The sequence below is a fragment of the Rhinichthys klamathensis genome, unplaced genomic scaffold (genome assembly GCF_029890125.1).
Source record: "Rhinichthys klamathensis goyatoka isolate OS25496 unplaced genomic scaffold, OSU_Roscu_1.1 h1tg000073l_1, whole genome shotgun sequence".
Classification (NCBI taxonomy): Eukaryota; Metazoa; Chordata; class Actinopteri; order Cypriniformes; family Leuciscidae; genus Rhinichthys; species Rhinichthys klamathensis.
Window position 1 is genome coordinate 1267162 of NW_026606616.1, and position 19997 is coordinate 1287158.

General features: G+C 37.4%; 2 protein-coding genes across 2 annotated transcripts; both read right to left on the minus strand.

Moving 5' to 3' along the window:
- Positions 1-2177: 2177 nt before the first annotated feature.
- txnl4a (thioredoxin-like 4A) lies at positions 2178-7424 on the minus strand. Its single transcript, XM_056250716.1, has 4 exons — positions 7310-7424; positions 6914-7089; positions 6673-6776; positions 2178-2577 (listed from the first exon to the last, which is right to left on the minus strand). Exons 2-4 carry the CDS (start codon positions 7064-7066, stop codon positions 2406-2408), a joined length of 429 nt encoding a protein of 142 aa, XP_056106691.1. The 5' UTR covers positions 7067-7089; positions 7310-7424; the 3' UTR covers positions 2178-2405.
- Positions 7425-9251: 1827 nt separating this feature from the next.
- Positions 9252-18383, minus strand: adnp2b (ADNP homeobox 2b). Its single transcript, XM_056250717.1, has 4 exons — positions 18149-18383; positions 16512-16629; positions 16270-16362; positions 9252-12699 (listed from the first exon to the last, which is right to left on the minus strand). Exons 2-4 carry the CDS (start codon positions 16617-16619, stop codon positions 10054-10056), a joined length of 2847 nt encoding a protein of 948 aa, XP_056106692.1. The 5' UTR covers positions 16620-16629; positions 18149-18383; the 3' UTR covers positions 9252-10053.
- Between the last annotated feature and the right edge of the window lie 1614 nt (positions 18384-19997).

Sequence of the window (19997 nt, forward strand, 5' to 3'; positions counted from 1 at the left end):
ACATATTTTTGTAGGCTTAACCGGAAGTTAGTATCACCCTGATTCCCTCAACACTGTAAAAAAAAGTAGCTGTCTTAAATTAAGTAAAATCAACTTAGATGTTTATGTCATTTCAACTTAAATTACATTAAACTAGTAACTTGTTAAACTTGAATCTTATAACTTATAAAAAAAAGTTTAAAATTGCTTAACTTATTTTGATGAGTTAAAGCAATGTAAAAACATACACTCACCGGACACTTTATTAGGTACCCCATGCTAGTAACGGGTTGGACCCCCTTTTGCCTTCAGAACTGCCTCAATTCTTCGTGGCATAGATTCAACAAGGTGCTGGAAGCATTCCTCAGGGAGTTTGGTCCATATTGACATGATGGCATCACACAGTTGCCGCAGATTTGTCGGCTGCACATCCATGATGCGAATCTCCCGTTCCACCACATCAAAGATGCTCTATTGGGTTGAGATCTGGTGACTGTGGAGGCCATTTTAGTACAGTGAACTCATTGTCATGTTCAAGAAACCAATTTGAAATGATTAGAGCTTTGTGACATGGTGGAAGTAGCCATCAGAGGATGGGTACATGGTGGCCATAAAGGGATGGACATGGTCAGAAACAATGCTCAGGTAGGCCGTGGCATTTAAACGATGCCCAATTGGCACTAAGGGGCCTAAAGTGTGCCAGGAAAACATCCCCCACACCATTACACCACCACCACCAGCCTGCACAGTGGTAACAAGGCATGATGGTTCCATGTTCTCATTCTGTTTACGCCAAATTCTGACTCTAACATCTGAATGTCTCAACAGAAATCGAGACTCATCAGACCAGGCAACATTTTTCCAGTCTTCAACTGTTCAATTTTGGTGAGCTCTTGCAAATTGTAGCCTCTTTTTCCTATTTGTAGTGGAGATGAGTGGTACCCGGTGGAGTCTTCTGCTGTTGTAGCCCATCCGCCTCAAGGTTGTGCGTGTTGTGGCTTCACAAATGCTTTGCTGCATACCTCGGTTGTAATGAGTGGTTATTTCAGTCACTGTTGCCCTTCTATCAGCTCGAACCAGTATGGCCATTCTCCTCTGACCTCTGGCATCAACAAGGCATTTCCGCCCACAGAACTGCCGCTCACTGGATGTTTTTTTTTTCGGACCATTCTCTGTAAACCCTAGAGATGGTTGTGCGTGAAAATCCCAGTAGATTAGCAGTTTCTGAAATACTCAGACCAGCCCTTCTGGCACCAACAATCATGCCACGTTCAAAGTCACTCAAATCAACTTTCTTCCCCATACTGATGCTCGGTTTGAACTGCAGGAGATTGTCTTGACCATGTCTACATGCCTAAATGCACTGAGTTGCCGCCATGTGATTGGCTGCTTAGAAATTAAGTGTTAACGAGCAGTTGGACAGGTATACCTAATAAATTGGTCGGTGAGTGTATATTGTCATAACTTACTGATTGACGTACCTTTCGCAATGTTCTGGCCAACACACATAGTCCAAACAAGATGGAAAGAGATTAACTGTGATGCATGCATTTATTTGTACATTAAGTTATGAACAGCTGAATTTGTGTAAGGTTTTGCACTACAAATAGCTGTCACTGAGAATACTTATTTCTCATAATATGAATTGATGTGTTGTAGTTTAAATCAGTTTTAAATTTTACAGTTTTCAACTTTCCAAACCTAATTATGAATGGACTTGGATGGATCCTTTTGTCTCAGCCACTGCTGAATTTTTAGGAACTGGATGTGTTGTAGTTTTTCCATCTTAAAAACTATATCTAAATTACGACATATGCAAATTATCTCAATGACAAATGCAGAAAAGTTAGTTCATGTGTTCATGACCTCAAGCCTAGATTATTAGCATATCACATTATTAATTTCTATTATTCAACAAATTTATAAGGAAAAAAAACAATAAATTAGAAATAATAAATCCACTCCACATCTGATTCCAATTGATCAAGGGCTTAGAGTTTCATTTAAACACATTGCAAGGGTTACGCCAGTGGGCACTCGTGCAACGTAAGCAATGACGTGCATTCAAGTGAATGAGATGGAGGGAAGTTAGCGTGGGAAGGGCATAAAAAAAATAGGACTTTAATTCTGACATGGTTTTATGAATAAACCTAATAATTAGCACTGTGATGATAAATAAGAGCTTAGAAATACAAAGATTAGAAACACGCCATTCAATATTTATTCAATATACAGTGGCATTTTCAGATGGACAAAATTATAAAAGACTGGTGATCGTAACAGCAACAGAGAAACACATTTAAATATGAAGTTGAAAATCCTAAACAAGGCCATTAAACAGTCCAAATGACCATACTGCTGAACGCTCAGATCTTGTCCAATGTTGATGAAAAAAAAAAAGCAATGCATAAAAAAGTGCACAGACATCAGTATCTGTATTTGGTTGAGTAGTCTTTTGGGGAAACCACAAGACCCCGTCCTTTCCTCGCCCCCCTGTAGACAGTCTCAACAATGTCTATCATCTCCTGCTTATCTTCCATGGTCCAGTTTATCTTGTTGTTGTTACCAGTGCCAAGATCAATCATGATGTGCTTGTTCCTGAGATAGACAAACAAAAGCAGAAATATACATTAGGATAAATATGCACTGTAAAACTATTATTGAGTAGATACTGTATATAAATATTTCATATAACTTTGACAAGGTCAGAAAGTGATTCTATAACATTAGTCTTGTGACAACAGTTAAAGTGCCCCATTATGCTTTTTTCAGACATTATCTTTCATGTAGTGTGGTTTAGCTGTTTATGAATGTGTCAGCAAAATTTTAGAGATCAAATTGCACGATAAATGGAGTTATTGCCTCCCAAAAGAAAGAACCGATTCTGAAATGGCTTTCTTCCTGCACAAACCTATATAGGTTTGTAACAAATTTGCATAATGGAGGAGTCGATGTGATAGATCATTTAATTAAATTACAAATAATCAAATATAACGACTAATACAGCAGCGTGTCACCAAGGTTGCATCAGATGCGTGCTAGTCAGAAAGTGTAACTCCTGTTGTGGACACGCTCTTCCTGGAACAACGCGCTAAACCCAATTAATTCACAACAATTTATTAAAATAGTGTTCTCATTATAATGTTATGTAACATGACATTTCCAATCATAGTTATTATTAGTCGTGCATTACTGTTTGAGCTGCGCGCTGAAGCGCTGAATGAACACTGGTAACCTGGAGCACTTTGTTAGCGGGTTATTTAACTCAACGAAATGCATCCTATATGAGATTAATCAGATACAAAATAAACATATTACAAATTATATCTGCACAAAATGACGAGAATGCACAAGTGAACTTGGACTAAGTTACGTGCTAGTCAGAATGTCTAATTGATGTGCTCTTCCTGGAAGAAAAGTAACAATACATAAGAAAATCACGGATCAGATTTGATTTAAAGGTCAGACAGATTTAGTTTTTACTAGGGCTGTCAAAAGATTAATCGCGATTAATCGCATCCAAAATAAAAGTTTGTGTTTACATAATATATGTGTGTGTACTGTGTATAATTATTTTGTATATAAATGCACACACATATATATTTCAGAAAAATATGTTATTTATATATAAAATGTTTATATAAAATATACATTTATTATATATAGGCTACATCCAGTCTATATACAGTCTATACATGCAAATATTTCTTAAATACACATGCATGTGTGGATATTTATGTATTAAAAATAATTATACACAGACAGTACACATACATATATTATGTAAACACAAACTTTTATTTTGGATGCGATTAATCGTGATTAATTGTTTGACAGCCCTAGTTTTTACATGATGAATAAAACCAAACATGACACTTTTAAATTAAATAATTTTATATATACAGTTTTATTTATTAATGTGTAATATATTTATTCAAACGGATTAGGAAAATAACTTTTTTAATTTTATTTGTACAGCTCTTTTGCTGTTGAACATCCACATATAAAATGTTAAGCTTACAACTGCATCTGTCTGGGGGAAAAAACAGCAGTGATTGATTTTATTATTGCTAGTTTCAAAGCTTTCAATTTAGTCTCATTATAAAAAGAACTTTAATGTTTTAGTTTTCGCTCAAAAGTAAATGAAATGAAAAATAATTTGTTTATAATCCTTGCACAAGAGAGACTTGGTGTTTCCAAACATAAGGAAAATATATCGGTAATGAGGCCAAAATGAATTATTCGATATCGGCAAAAATCCACTAACGTACACCCCTAGCTTTTACTATGTCAGTCATTGCAATTGAGAGTGAATTCCACATTTAACCTGTATGTGGATGTCACTACAAAAACTTTGCAGCATGTATGTTGCGGTTGGTCCTCTAAAAACCATGAAAAACCATAACTTATTCAAATACTGAATAGATTATATATAGAAAAGAAAGGGGGAATAGAGCACTCCCTTTATAATCACTAAAACCTTGTTCCTCCTCATGATTTCTCAAAGTTCCGTAATAATAAATTAAGCTGTGCACTGCACAATAAATCTCTTATTTAACATGCGGTGCGTGGATTCCGACTTAACTTAAACACCTCTGAGTGGCCAGATATAACTGTGAATACTTTAAGTAGAACACTTCATTTTCATTGAATATTTTGATTTAGCCAAGGCTATGTTTGACTCAAAAATATAGGTTACAGTAAGGCACTTACAAAGAAAGTTCACAGGCACAGGGCAACATTAAAAACCACACACACACCCCATTTCGGAACAGTTGTCACAAGGCTAATGTGATAGAATCATTACCAACCATGTCTGTGCAAAGTTATATGCGATATACATACACGTCTATCCAATTACAACACATCATTAGAACGTAAAGCCAATAAACCCTGTAACATTTGCATTACAGGAGCAAGGACACATGACAAGGCCATTCCTTCACATTTGTTTTAAACCCAAATTCATTAAGTCCTTCTATGTTTTTTAAAGGAAGAGACAAAGAGATTTTCTATGGTAAATATGCTATCAATAGTGCATAACCTATCTAGAACTAGAAACAGTTAAGGAAAAATAAATAAACAAACAAACAAACAAACAACTAAAGCTTAAATGCTTAGTAATATACCCTGCATAATGATGAACTCCCATATGGTTAAAGGGATATGCCACCCAAAAATAAAAACTCTCACGTTAGGGCTGTCACTTTTGAGAAAAATCTAATTCGAACGGATATCAAATATCAAGCCCCACCCCCATCTTCATTTATCATTTTCCAGATTTCAAAAAATTCTTTTTTCATTCACTTTTTTTAGTCCGAGAAGCTCCTGCTTTGCTCCAACAGGCAGGAGACTTTCCAAAAATGAGCTGCTGTCTGTTTAAGGCGAGAAAGGGCAGCATCAATAGCCCTCACCTCTAGTCCCTTGCGCACGGCTAGGTTTAACGTGTGTACCAAGCAAGGTACATGTATGAGGCCTAAATCACGTATGGGTATGGCTTTCACATAATTCTGCGCATTGTCTGTGTTGACCGCTATTACTGCTTCACGGGATATATCCCAGTCGTCCAGGGTGTTGCTGATGCTCTCTGCGACATGGGCAGCTGTGTGACTTCCCCTTAGCTCTTTCGTACAAAGAACGAAATTCTCTAGGTCCCATGTGTCTGAAATGAAGTGAGCTGTGATTGTCACGTAAGCATGTGTGGCCAGTGATGTCCACCCGTCTGTAGTTAGAGCAAGTTTCTTGTCCTGCAAAAAGGTCTTAATGTTTTCTCGTGTGGTGTCATACAACTTTACTATGCGGGCTGACATAGTGGTGCGACATGGAATTGTGTATCGTGGCTCCAGTTCCATTATGAGGTCCTGAAACCCGTCTCCCGAAATTACACTTATAGGTCTCATATCCCTGCAAATAAACCTTGCCATCTTATCAGTGATGGCCTTTACTCGTGCATCTGGCAAGGTGCCGACCGGTTGTGCAGGAAAGTATGCAGTCATACGATGTTGGACGCCTGGCGATACTCTGGCCGTCTGCTGTGTCTCTGACTCCGCTGCCTCATTTGGATGGTAACTCGACAGGTGAGCGCCAAGATTGGATCTCGAAGGATGCGCAAGTAAACCGTTTTTTGCAAATTCGGCAAACTACCTTATCTTTAACAGTTACTTTACCATCCACGGTGTAGAACCCAAAATATTTCCAGACACTACTTTTTAGATGAGTTGGGGTCGTAATTGTCCGCTCAGGCTGGCCGTTCTGTGCGTAATCTTCCATTTTCAAAACAGGGTGGCTATTGGCTATTATTCGCTTGATTCGGTCATGGGCCTACACTACAATATGTTTAGAGCGCCCGCTACTGGATGAGATGGCAAACAAAAAAATAAAAAACAAATGGTCTAATCATAGACTGTAAAAAATGCGCTACTCATGGCACTTTAAAAACCGGATAGTTTATTTAGAGTTCGATTACGGATATTTCACGTCATGTTCGAATGCATATTCGAATATTGAATAAAAAGTGACAGCCCTATATCATTTGTTTTCTTTTTCTAAAAATCTCTGTTTTTTTTACAGAAGAAAACCATAAAAGGGAGAAAATTAAAGAATTTTCATTTTTGACTGGAGATTGTCCAGTCAAATTGGACCTTTAAATTGCTGCCTGACTCACTGCAATCCTTATAGAATCTGAAGACTTACCTGAAAAAGAACATGACTGTGCAAGGATCATATAACTCGTACATCTTGTTAAAATCTGGCACTTCTGTGATGTCCACAAGATAAATTACTGCAAAATTCTTCACCTGAGGAAACACTTGATATTAGGCACACGACACACTGATAGAATAATGGTACATAAATAATTGTTCACAAATACATCATCAACAAGTACTACATATTCAGAAAATACTACCTGTTCTTAATAGGAAACTGTAAATACCTTTTCGGCGATGCTGTACAACACTTCATCCATTTTCATACACGTAGGGTCCCAGTCGTGGCCAAATCGTATAACAATAACACGGTCCTCCTCGGATAAAATAGCCTGGTCCACTTGCCAGCCATTGTGAAGATGAGGGAGCATGTACGACATTTTGATGGAATTTCAACACACTTCTAGAAAGGCACATGAGATTGTTGTCATATGCTTACAAACCACACCAGGTCAATAAACCGTTCAAAAGTAGCAAACCGAAAAGCAAAACTGATTTGTTTACATTTCACACGTTGATTTAACGTTAGCTCTGAAGATTCTAGAAAGATTATTTTGATTTCTTAAGTTAAATATTAGAGAAATAAAACAGAAAAAAACTTTAAAGGGAAATGCAATCCTTACCTTACAGTTTAAATAACCTTGTTGTGTAGATTAAGTGAGTGCTCCGAGTTTATTAGATGTAGAACACGGATTATTACGGTATTTAGCACTGCAACGACGACGGCGGCTGCCGCGGCTAGTAGTGATAATGCGTATAAACAGATATCAATATCGCCCTCTGCTGGATTGGAGAAAGCTCCTTTTTCTTCTTCTGTGGTTTTTATTGGCAGTTTGCAAACAAGGTGCATTACCGCCATCTTCTGGACTGGGGTGTGAACTCATTGGGATGTCATTTTATGTTACTAAACAAACAAACAAATTAAAAATAAAATATTAAAACCTAAATCCTATTTGCAAGCTGAGTTTCTTTCAGAAAGATCATAACATCCTTCATTATAGATTGCGTGCCAGGCAAACCCAATAGGTTTTTTAAACTCAATCCATTTTCCGTTGCCCACTCTAGTTCTTTCCTTTTTTCAGAGTACTTTCTACACGTCAAGAGTATGTTTTACATTTTCCACTTCTCCACAATGAATGCATAATCCAGTCTGGTGTTTTCCTATTAAATTTAAATCAGCTATTTAACTTTGTAAGCATAGTTTCCTTCTGTCGTCTTAGACTACTGTTCTTTTTACCCATCACTTCTTTCTGAATGCTGTATTAAATGTCTTACTTTTTCCTCCTGATCCCATGTATCCTGCCACATTTTATTTATAGTATATTTAATGATAACTAATTTCTGATTTGCTAAGTGGAACTTGTATATTTATGTTCTCTGCCTTCAGGAATTATTTTGCTAATGTATCCGAAAGCTGCTGCTCTATGGAGTGAGTCTATAACGAAATCTTTCAACCAAGATAGTACGGGTATTATAAAGATTCAGATGTAGTGTTTACATTTTTAAGATATATTCAAAGTGTCATTCAGGAATCAGACTGAAGATTATTATATTATTATTTGGCCTTAATCATGAACCAAACATACACAGCAATGGATATTGTCTAATGTTGTCTAAAGACAAAATACCTTTCGCATGTATGTTGTTGAATATCCTACAATATGGCAGCATGGATAATGTGTAGGCAAGCAAACACGTAAGATTTCAATGAATCAATTATTCAGAAAAGATGCAGCATTAAAGTGAAATATTTATTTCCCCCATTTTTGTACTATAAATGGGTAGTTAACATGGAATACTTTTGGAAAGTATGTCTTGCAGCCAAAACTATGCTGAATAGTACTTTGATATTTCATAGTTATGCATTCAGCCTTTGTGAACTTATTTTAATCGAGAGTATGTCAGTTGAATATTAATACTTAAAAAATGAATTTGTCACACCAATGGAACATTTAAAATCAACATGAGAAAGAAATAAAAAAGGTGATTAAAAGTGGAAAATGATTGTGTCCATGGATGTTTTTTTAAATATCAATGTATGTGTATGAATGGAAATGCATTTGATATATGTAGCCTATATGTATATCTTAAGATAACACCAGACATACATATCAAGATTTAAGATAAAGACTTTCCCATGTACATTCATATACATTTTAACCTAGATAAATAATAAAATAAATATAAAATGACTATGGTTATGTAAATGTCAACTACCTATATTTTACTGAACCAAAATGTATAGGGGGATTCTGTAAGTATTTATCTTATGACAGAATACATTTTAAATTTCGAGGATTATCCCACAAATGGCAGCATGAACAATGTGTTAGCAAGCAAATATTAATGACATTTTAGATCTTCAAAACAAGATCTATGATCACAACAATAAAGGTGTTTATTTACCCCATTTGTGTTCTGTAAATAAATACTAGTTTAAATAAACTACATAATTAGTTTATTTTACATAATAAACTAATAAATGTTGTTCTCTGATGACAAATAGGTTTGAGTTTTTAACAATGCCCATTACTACACATGAACATACAACTGAAAAAAGTGAACTTGTATGTATATGCTCTAATTTATTTACAGTTTTCATATTGTAAGCTTAGATGTTGTCATTTACTTACTGAACAGGGGAAATGAAGTGGGAAACCAAGAGTCTACAAGATATCCTGATGCTTACAATCATTATACAATTGAAATTAACTGCAATTAAATTTCTCTGCAAAGCTCCACACTTTAGTTGTGAGGATGTCACTTAGGTAAGCAGCATTACTTAATAAGAGAAAAGTTTTTTGGCAAAACATCTAATCAAAACAATAATTTGAATATCATATTTATAAAAGTATAAGGCAAGAAAAATAGAAACTAAGTTTAACAATAAAGGGAATTGATTAATAGAAATAAACATGGTCTAAAAGAAAAGGGAAACGTAACCATAAGCATTCCAACAAATATATAAAGAAAATGTCACAAAAAAATAGTTTATGAGGTTTGGAAAATATAAAAAGTATAATCACACAGATTTTTTCAACCCTAAAACTATAAATGGGTTACAAACATCTATTTTTACATGAACTTTGCTTGAAGTGATGTCTCAGTGAAAAGTAATGGATGTATATTTTAAAATGATTAATATGAAACAAAACATAAGCATTCACACACATTGTTTAACAGTAGACAAAATCAAACACATTTTCGCTTGTTTCAACCTCTCAAATTCTACTTGGTTAACAGTTTAACACTAGTTTTGGTGAGAATGGAACACATTTGCATTGTTTCAAGGAACAGGTAACAGTTTACGCTCCCAGTAAAATTTGCATTGCAAGTCCTCCTTGTCTTTATTACTATTTTCTCCAAGCTACTCCTGAACGACCTCCATCTCTGTGTCTGTCACGGTGATCACCTTCTCGGGCTCAATCTCTGGGATGTAGAGATTATGCTTCAGCTTCATCACCTCTGCCATATTGAAGCCTAAAAGTACCACAGCCTTGGTTTTCTGTATGTTCTTCATACATCTGGTACGCTTTGTGCTAATCTGGCAAGCAACGTCAGTTTTGTTAAGCAGTAAACGGTTACTCAGGGCAACAATCTCCTTCTTGAGTGGGTAAGGCTGTGTATTAAAGTACTTATTGACAAACTCACGTCGTTCTTCAAAGGGGCGCAACTCCATTCCAGCAGGATCCAATGCTAATTGTACAGAAGGATCGATTACTACTTCAGGTGAGGGGACCATCAGACCAGCCAACCTATCTCGCTCGAGTTTTCTCTTCCTTGCCAACCGTTCCTCCCGCTCTCTTCTATTGGCCTCCATAGCTTCTCTGAAGGCTACTTCCAGGCGCAACTTGCTCTGCATCTCCGCTTCGCTTTCCAGTGGCTTTGTGGCAGGAACAGAGGCTTGAACTGAAGTCGGGGTTGGACCAGTGATCTGTTTTGGATGAGCTGGGTATGACACAAGTGCTCGGTTCGCTCTGGGAGTAATAGCTAATCCTGAAGTCAGTTTATCACCATCCTTGAGACTCTTCGGTGCACTGCGGCATTTAGACAAGTGGACAATGATGGCCTTGGTAGTGGTCTTCCCAGTGTAGACACCACCACAGTAGAGGCATCTGTACGATGGGGTTTTAAGTATAGCATGTAGAGTGGGGACAATGAAATGCTTCTCTTTGAGGTGCATTTGATAGCATTCCTTGTTCAGAAGTTTCTCCGAGCAGAAGGGACACTCTGTGCTGTTAGGATTGGGTGTGGGCATATTGCAGGGTGCGGACAGCTTTCCAACACCCTGTGGATTGTTGGGCAACATCTTCACAAAGATCAGATCGAGGGAGCTTGTGACCAATGCAAGATTGAGCTCTTTTTCACCCATTATTAGTTTAGGAGCCGTGGTTCGGATATCGAAGTAAGGGAAAAGCAGATTCCCTGAATCATCAGTATACAGTCTGTATTCACGCCTCATGAAGTCACAGTTGCTCTTTCGGTTCACATTATGCTCCACCTGGATATGGTCAACAAGCTGCTTGATGGAGTAGAAGAGCCCAGAACAAAATAAGCAGTTCATGCCATGAAGCAGGTGTTCAAAAACTCCCTTTTCCGAAATCAAGATCTTGCATGTCAGGCATTTCACCGTCTTATCCGGCATCTTTCTCAAAAATGGAGCACGAGCAGCTAGACCAATCTTGGGCAATTTAGCTACCTCTTTGTGAACCTCTGGATGGGACTCGTAGATATCAGATGGGAAGAGTTCATTACAAATAGGACACGTGATCCACTTCTTGGTTTGTTTGGGGGCCGGCAGAGAGCTGTTTTGTTTGTTTTGCTGAGCAGGAGGGTTGTTCTGGGATGCAGGCAGCGGTGGTTTGCTGACTCCTTGGGAATTATTTCCCTGGACCGATAGGACCTGCAAAGGCGCCAGAGTGTAGGTAGGCAAACCATCAACTTTGTTGCCAGTGGGTATCAAATGACTCAGAAGGGATTGAGAGGTTAGCATGGTGCCTCCAGATGTGGGTTGATTTAGGGGCAATCTTTGATTACCTACGAGGGACTGAGGTGGTGGTGGCCTAACAGCGGGTACATTAAGACGTACGCCTGGTGGTAGGACAATTTGGCGGGAAACGGGTTGCAGTTGTGCCTGACTAGGTAGGCCTACTCTGACGGACATCTGATTTTGAGGAACGCCGCTCGGAGCAGGAGGCAAAGCAGGTCTGGTGATTTGGGTGTTCTGAAAAGCCAGTGGTACTCCAGGTCTCAGTAAACCCTTCGCCTCAGCGCTTGCAAGCTGAACCAGAGCAGAAGCTTGAGTTGGGAGAAACACCTGGCTTGTTCCTGGGGCAGCAATGACTGCAGAACCACCACTTTCTGGCCCTTTAATTCCACCAGAAGCCATTGTCACCGCTGGCGGATCTTTCATCATCAAGACAGCAGGAGGGCCTTGGGATTTCGGTGCTAGAGCAGGGTACTGTTTCTTACTGTCTGTTTCAAAAATTAGAGCTCTGATATGCACATCCAGCTCCTTGTGCTTTTCTGAGGTTAGAAGATGATACAGCAAGTGTTCGGATGTCTCAGCTGATACGTAACACTTTTTACAGTAGAATTTCTGAGACCTGTCTCCTAGAGTCAGAAGTTCCCGCTCCGATCTCTGCCCGGCATATTTATTCAACGTGGAAGTGTAGTGATAAAGAAGAACATGCTTTTTCACACTGTACAAAAGAGTATCTTGAATATGGCATCTTCGGCACTGAAATGTGGTGCCGTTTACAGCCCTTGGAGGCAGCTGCGGGACAGCAGGGATAGCAGGGATTTCTAACTTTGCATCCTCAACGTGGAACAATTTAAGGTGCCTGGAGACCAATCTTGGGTGGGCTATAAATGGGCAGGAAGTACAGGCAGAAAGCTTGCACAGACGCTCTTCTTCATCATGGTAGCGCTGAACATGGGTTTTGTAGGCATGCCAGGATCTTGTAGAGAACTCGCACAAAGTGCAGCACAAACCTTGTGTACGATATTCCCACTGAGGATGGAGAACAATTGGTAAGAATTTCAGCCAGTTGTCACAATATTCAGAAATGCTCAGTATTTAAATAGTTTTTGCTCAAGAAAAGCTAAGCACTAGGACTGTCACAAATGATTATTTTGGTAACTGAGTAATCGGTCGATTGTTTTGACGATTATTCTGATATTTATTTGTAGTAATATAAAGTATTTTGCGCACAAAAAGTATTCTCATCACTTCATAACATTAAGGTTGAACCACTGTAGTCACATGGACTATTTTAACGATGTATTTACTACCTTTATGGGCCTTGAAAGTTGCAATGATGTTGCGGTCTATGGCTGGTTCAGAAACATCACGGATTTTATCAAAAATATCTAGTGGTGCACGATATATCGGCCGCCGATATAATATCGGCCGATATGGTAAAAAAAAAAATGTACGCATCGATATCGTTCCGATGTCAAAATAGGGCCGATGTGAACAGGCCGATAATCATTCCTGTGTATTTGACGTGCGTGTAGATGTGAGTGTGGGGGCGGGGATGTTTGTTTTTGCACGAGCGCATACATTACACGTCACATAATGTGCCGAAGCAGGTGCTGGAGGCGGCAAAAAAAAAAAGTCAAAGTCAGTTTAACTTTGCCTTTGGTGAGGGAGCAACGATGTCGTCTGTCTGGTCGTTCTTCAAAGTGTCTGAAGAGGATCCTCGCTAGGGCTGCACGATGTATCATTTTAGCATCGATATCGCGATGTGCGCATCCACGATAGTCATATCGCAGGATGTACAAAGTCAAGTATAGGGATCGTAGTTGATCCGTGATTCATGATCAGTAGGCTACGGGCCAGCAGCTCCCCGGCCCGTAACGCTTGTGATTCTCGGATTAAGTGCAAAGCTTAACCATCATAGTGTGAGAGTTTATCAATTTGCAAGTCCTGTCAGTTTAAACATCAAGCACAAGAAGACTGGAACTTGCACGCTGTTTTCTGCCAGCCTTACTAAGGCGTATTTTTGTCCCGCCAAAGCCTTATTTGACCGGTGAGTGATGTAGATGACTGACTGCTGTGCTTTTTTAACTGAGAGAACAAGCAGAGAGAGTGAAAGCCGCACTCTCACCGTCTTCAAACTGTCTTGCTCTCTCTCCCTCCCTCGCGCATATTAATGAATTGAGTTGACTGAATATCTTTGAGAATAGAGAGCCTAAGTCCCTCCCCTCCGCTTCCGGCTCATGGGACCTTATTTCGGAAAAAATATGTATGGTAGTCAATGGCGAGAGACAACTCATCTTTTTATTCCGTCTGAACTGTGCCCTGAATTACACATATGATGTTTATCAATTTAAAAGATAATTCTGAAAGTCAAGAAGGTCGCAGTTTGTCATAAAACAGAAGAGTAACATTTAGTTTTATGTGAAAATCGCTCAATGAACTACATCTCCCGGGAAGCGAAACAAGCAAGATCCGTCGCTCGTATGGGTGCAGTCTGGTACAAAACACTCAGGCATGACGGCGTAACGTTACGATTATAACGTAAGACTATAGAAAAAATGACAGACGTTATAGCTTCAGTAAAGTTAGCTTCATTTATTGACAGAAAATGTGCGCCTTTGGGGTTTGTAGTCTTTGTAATTACGTATTTTCACAGTCTTATACCTCAACAGTTTTACATCAAACTGCGACTTTCTTGACTTTAAAATGCATCTTTTAAAATGACAAATATCATATGTGTAATTCAGGGCACAATTCAAACGAGATCAAAATATTTGTTGTCTCTCGCCATTGACTACCATATAATATTTTTCCAAAATAAGGTCCCATGGTGGTCGACCGGAAGGGGAGGGACTTAGGCTCTCTATACACGATGGTAAAAGGTCGGAAGACGAAGTTTTTCTTTTTCTGAACTACCACTGGTTGTTTATTGTGCTAAAATAACGTTGCCTTATCTTCTCTGAAAAGCTTTCCACACATTCAGATGACATAAACCACAATTTCAATAAACAAAACAAAAAATCTATCTAGTGATGAAATGTTTTCTGTGTCGAGACAAATCTTGTGCGATGTCCTAAACTGCCTGGATAATCACATAACGTGTGCCGTGGTCCATTAATGACACGTCCGATTTGCGAACTAATGACTCCTTTGAACCGATTCACTTTAATGAATGGTTAAAACAACTGATCTGTCCAACACTGAACTCAAGAGACATAAATCGGTAACACTTTAGAATAAGGTTCCATTTATTAAAGTCTAGTTAAGTACATTAGTTAACATTCTTTTAATATTAGTTTCTATGCGGATTTACTCAATGACAAAACCACCCCAGCAATTCTAGAATGATTCATTCTTTCCAAATAGAGCTATTCAAGTCATCTGATGAAATTGTTTTTATATCGCAGAAAAATAAAATAATCGAAATGTAATTTTTTTTACCAATATCGTGCAGCCCTAATCCTCGCTATGTGTTTTCTATACAGAGATATCGACATCGGTAAATATCGGTATCAGCCATAACATCAAAATTAATATAGGTTATCGGTATCGGCCACAATTTTCACATCGGTGCATCACTAAAAATATCTTAATTTGTGTTCCAAAGATGAACGAAGGTCTTACTGGTTATATAATATATAATAACGAGGCAATAATATTGGGTTCAAACAAAGTATCAAAAGCAAGTAATCATATGATGAAATACATAATAAATATAATATAATATACAAAATATATGTTGAGATACATAAGATGATTGTTTATATTATGTACATGATATAGTACAACAAATGCCTGCCGAGGGCACCAATGGCCTGGTGTTGTTACGCTTTACAGCAGATAAAATCCTTTTTTAATTATATTGGCCAAATGACATTAAATTCAAATGTTTACTTAATCTTTAATATTTGGCCACTTCTTTACAATAAAAATGCTACAAACACAGTCATTTCTTGAATACGATTATGTGGACATCAAAATATGCAAACTCAAAAGCATCGATTTAAACTTATTTTGAAATCGCAATAAACAGTTTGCATATTTAGAAACATATTGATGTATTCTGCTATAGGTATATAAATAATTTACCTTACAAATCTGATGAAATGCTGCACATTGCATATCCAGATGAACGTAATAAGCTACCCAAACTCACAGCATATGCAGAGATGGAGTTTGAGATGCGATCTGCGCATGTAAATTGTAACATTCATGTGGAGCAGCATTTACTGTGAACGGTGCTGCTCTGAGACGCACGTGACATACACGCATGGGTTAGTAATAAAAATTAAAGCGCATATACATAAACCCACAGGGCTTTAAAAAAAAAAAAAAAAAGTATTTACTGAAGCCTTTGTAAATTCACAATACCACTATGCTATAGTATAGTTTTTAAATGTTTTTTTTTATACATTGTGCATCCTTACAAAATGGTCTAATAATGCGGTTCACGGATTGTCGTCCGTGGAATGCACCACATTCGGTATTTTACCAGTTACTCGACACGAGTAAATTCCAATCGAGGATTTTTTTTAATCGAGTACTCGAATTTATTTGAGGAATCGTGACAGCCCTACCAAGCATATTTATTAAATTCACCTTCTTCCTCCACCGGCCGTCATAGCCATCAGATAAACTGCACCAGTCTGTGGCATCAAAAACATTGTCTCCTGGGTAAAATTCCTGGAGTTCCTGATAAACAAAAACAAGAGATAACATTTCAAATGAAAATACATTTTTTTAAATAAAAGGTTATTTTGATACACATGGACATGAGATTTCAGCTGTCGTGTTTCCTTTTTAGTGAAATGTAGCCTATGTGGATTACAAAATAAACATACCTGGCCCAAATTAAGACATTCTTCGAGTCCAAATTCTCCAAGAATGTTTTTCACTTTACGTCTTGTTCTGCGGATCTTCTCCAACCCTCTGACTGGAAACTGGTACATGGTCTTACACCTGAAAGAAAATCACTTTGGTTTCCATTCGAATTATGTCATAATTTTGCGATTTTATTTTGATTTCTTGACCAGTCTTGAAAACCTATAGACTAGTTATGCAAGACTACAATGCTCAGTACTTTGCTCAGCCTAAAATACTTTGCTGTTAAACCCTTAATAAGAGTGAATCAAAATTATTAAATACTTGCATAATCCTTTAGAAAGAATCCCAAATTATGAAATCCCACTTTTAAGTATAACTTAACTAGTAGTGGTATCATGAAAACAGCATATAGTTCATATACCTAAAAATAGATGTAACATTGGTGATAAATACTTCCACTTGCATAATTCAGGACAATTTAATAAAAATTAGAATTTCACAACAACATGTCATATTTCAGCCCCCAAAAGAACATTATGATTTGTAGTGATTTTTATCTCATGACAATTACACATAGTCTCCCTCCCATTTTCATTACTGTCATGCCAATGTGGATTTACTTTTGAAGGTTTCTTCTATAATTGCTGTTATCCTCCCAGTGTATTTAAAAAATGCGATTTTATATATTCCCCACCTGGAAGTGTAGGCTATTTCAGGCATTTTAACTTAATAATTGAATTAGTCAATCTTACCAAATAGGCGTGTTGCCTGTGTGCAAATTTGAAATATCTTGGAAATTGTCACTTTTGACTGGATTCATTTCTGGAAGGTTTTAACATTCCAGAAATGAATCCATTATATATAATCATCATCATTACTCACTTACGAATTTGGGGAGAATCGTGCTTAATTGTAATGAAAAGAAGTGCAAAAGGGCATTGCCTCTCCATCATTTTCTTTTGGGTACATTTTTTAAAGTCGTATGATGTTCTTAATAGGTCATAAAGTGCTTCACATCTCAGCCTGTTGAACAAGCAGTGATGATACAATCTGATGAATTCAGTTCCACAGCAAATTATACAACACCTCTATAACGTTATCTCAAACTTCGTATTCAGGAATGTTAGAAATCAACACGCTATTACCCAACTATATTTAGTGATATGGCAGATATTGTGTACGAATGCAAGACAAAATATCACATCTCAGCCATGCATCACTCAAATACCACACTTTATGACAGCATACGTTACATTGTCATATAGCCTATGTGCCAAAGCGAATATCAAATTCAAGCTGTAATTATTTATTTATTGCAAGCATCAACTACGACCGGTGACCAAACATATCCGCGCCCGCCAAAGCACACTAAATCTCGGAAACATTAGAGACAAATGTAACTCTAAACTAGCCAGATGTAATTTACCCAGCGCCCCGCATCAATAAGAATTCGACAGGAATGATTCCACATCGCAGAACAACTGATTCCCTTCTAGAACGCGCGATTCTAAATAACGCAGTGATGTCATAAAGTAACCTCTTCACAGCTCTCGGCTAATGGGCTTCGTCGTTCTACTTCCTGATCATACCGAACCCGCAACAACTAAACGCAAAAGCTAATGTTCCCGCTGCTATCTAATTGTGAGGACATTACCTTTTTTCACCGCCACACAGACGCAGGGAGGGGATTTAGCTACTTTCACCAATCCGCGTGCTTGCCAAAACCGATGATAGAAGACGTGGAAGCGGTGTAGGATGTTGAAATAATAATTCTGCGCTCTCAACTATGGAAACCAGCAATGAAAAGTATTTATAATTTTTTTGCAAGTAAGACTCATTTATTGTGCTTGCCGTTTAGAGTCGAGAAAATGGCGCATTGAACAACTGGGAAGTGACGTCAGGGCATAATTATCATACTGTGTGCCTGGCCAATCGAATTTTAGTATGCTTCAAATGGAAAAACTTTCTTATATATCACTCCTGGTGGTTTTCATGGGTAACCACTTGGAGTAGTATATACAACTTTTAAGTTGGGACCTAGTCTGGTTGTGGTTATTTTCAGTCTTTCAAATATTCATCATGATAAGGCACTTACTTAGAAGTGGTCTGGTCATGAGGGGGCGCAGTTACTTGTAATTCACAGGCATAGCCACTAGATGGCAGCTTGAACAGACAGCTCGTTGCTATGCAACAGCACAAGAGAGGAGGGGTTTTGTTGCTGAAGTCATATCACACCACTAGTCTTCACCCAATGGGTAATAAGTAACAGATACTAGCAAAGACATATAAAAAACGGCTTATAGCTACTTGCAATGACGGGGCATGAATTTTTTAACAGTTCACTTCTGTTTTTTATTTCATGACAAAAAGTTACTTTAGACAACACATGAGCATCCATTTTTGAAAGAGCTGATCATACATTCCGTTCGCATTTTTTAAATTTAAAATTAAGTTCCAATCTAATGTAAAAAAAATATTTACAAATAATGTGTGTGCAAATTTGAGCAATCGTGTTTTTTTAATTCAATGACCTGATAACATTTCAAACAATGATTACTATGCGTCGTAAATTAGTTAAAATTGTTTTTTTATATCGCCGATCAAAATTTCTTTAAAAGATCTTCTAAAATCAGTGCTAATTTTGGAAATTTCTGCAATTCTATATTGTACGTGAAATAAATTTCATGTTCAATGTTTTAGAAAATTATTTAATGTTGTATTAAAAAAATTCTAACTATTATATAATTATGGACAGATTTTCATTCAAATGTTAAGCAAATTCAAGCGTCACCATTCCACTACAAAAACATAGTCCATAAATAAAACGGCATAGTCACACTAGGCTTGTGCTTCATTCTCTTCTTTTAACATGTATGAGAGCAGAAACGCGAGTGTGCGAAGAAGTTGCGTATTTGGCTGTGGACCAAAGCAGTTTGGCAAACCCCATCTAGCTAATTCATATTGAAAAACATTTGACAAACAATTGAACTAAATGTCACTAACTGACCTCTTAACACAATATAATATACAATGCAAAAGATACAAATGGCCTTTATGGGTGCTGTTACTTTGATGTGTATTTGTCTTGTTTCTATTTGTATTTATTGATTTATCTTTTTATTGCCTGTGTATTCTGGTCACATATGGAAATGTTAACCTTGTAATGACTTATTTGTACAATATTTCAACACTGTATTTTGTTTCTTCCTCTGACAGAAATGACAATAAACCACTTCACTTCACTATACTGTATTGAACAAGCAATCAGCATCCAGTATCAGAACTATTTGTTTTACACAACGCAATCTTTGATTATAACTGGTAGTTATGCATTGGTGGATAAACAATCTTTAATCTTCAGACAAAAACATTCTTTTTTTTCTGTTTTTGTCTGGGGGGGTTTCTGCAATGGCAGAAATGTTTTCTTATGAACTTACAAGCCAATGTTTTTCTACTAGTTTTAATACTTTTGTCATGGCCTTGATTGTTTGGTGTAAAATGTG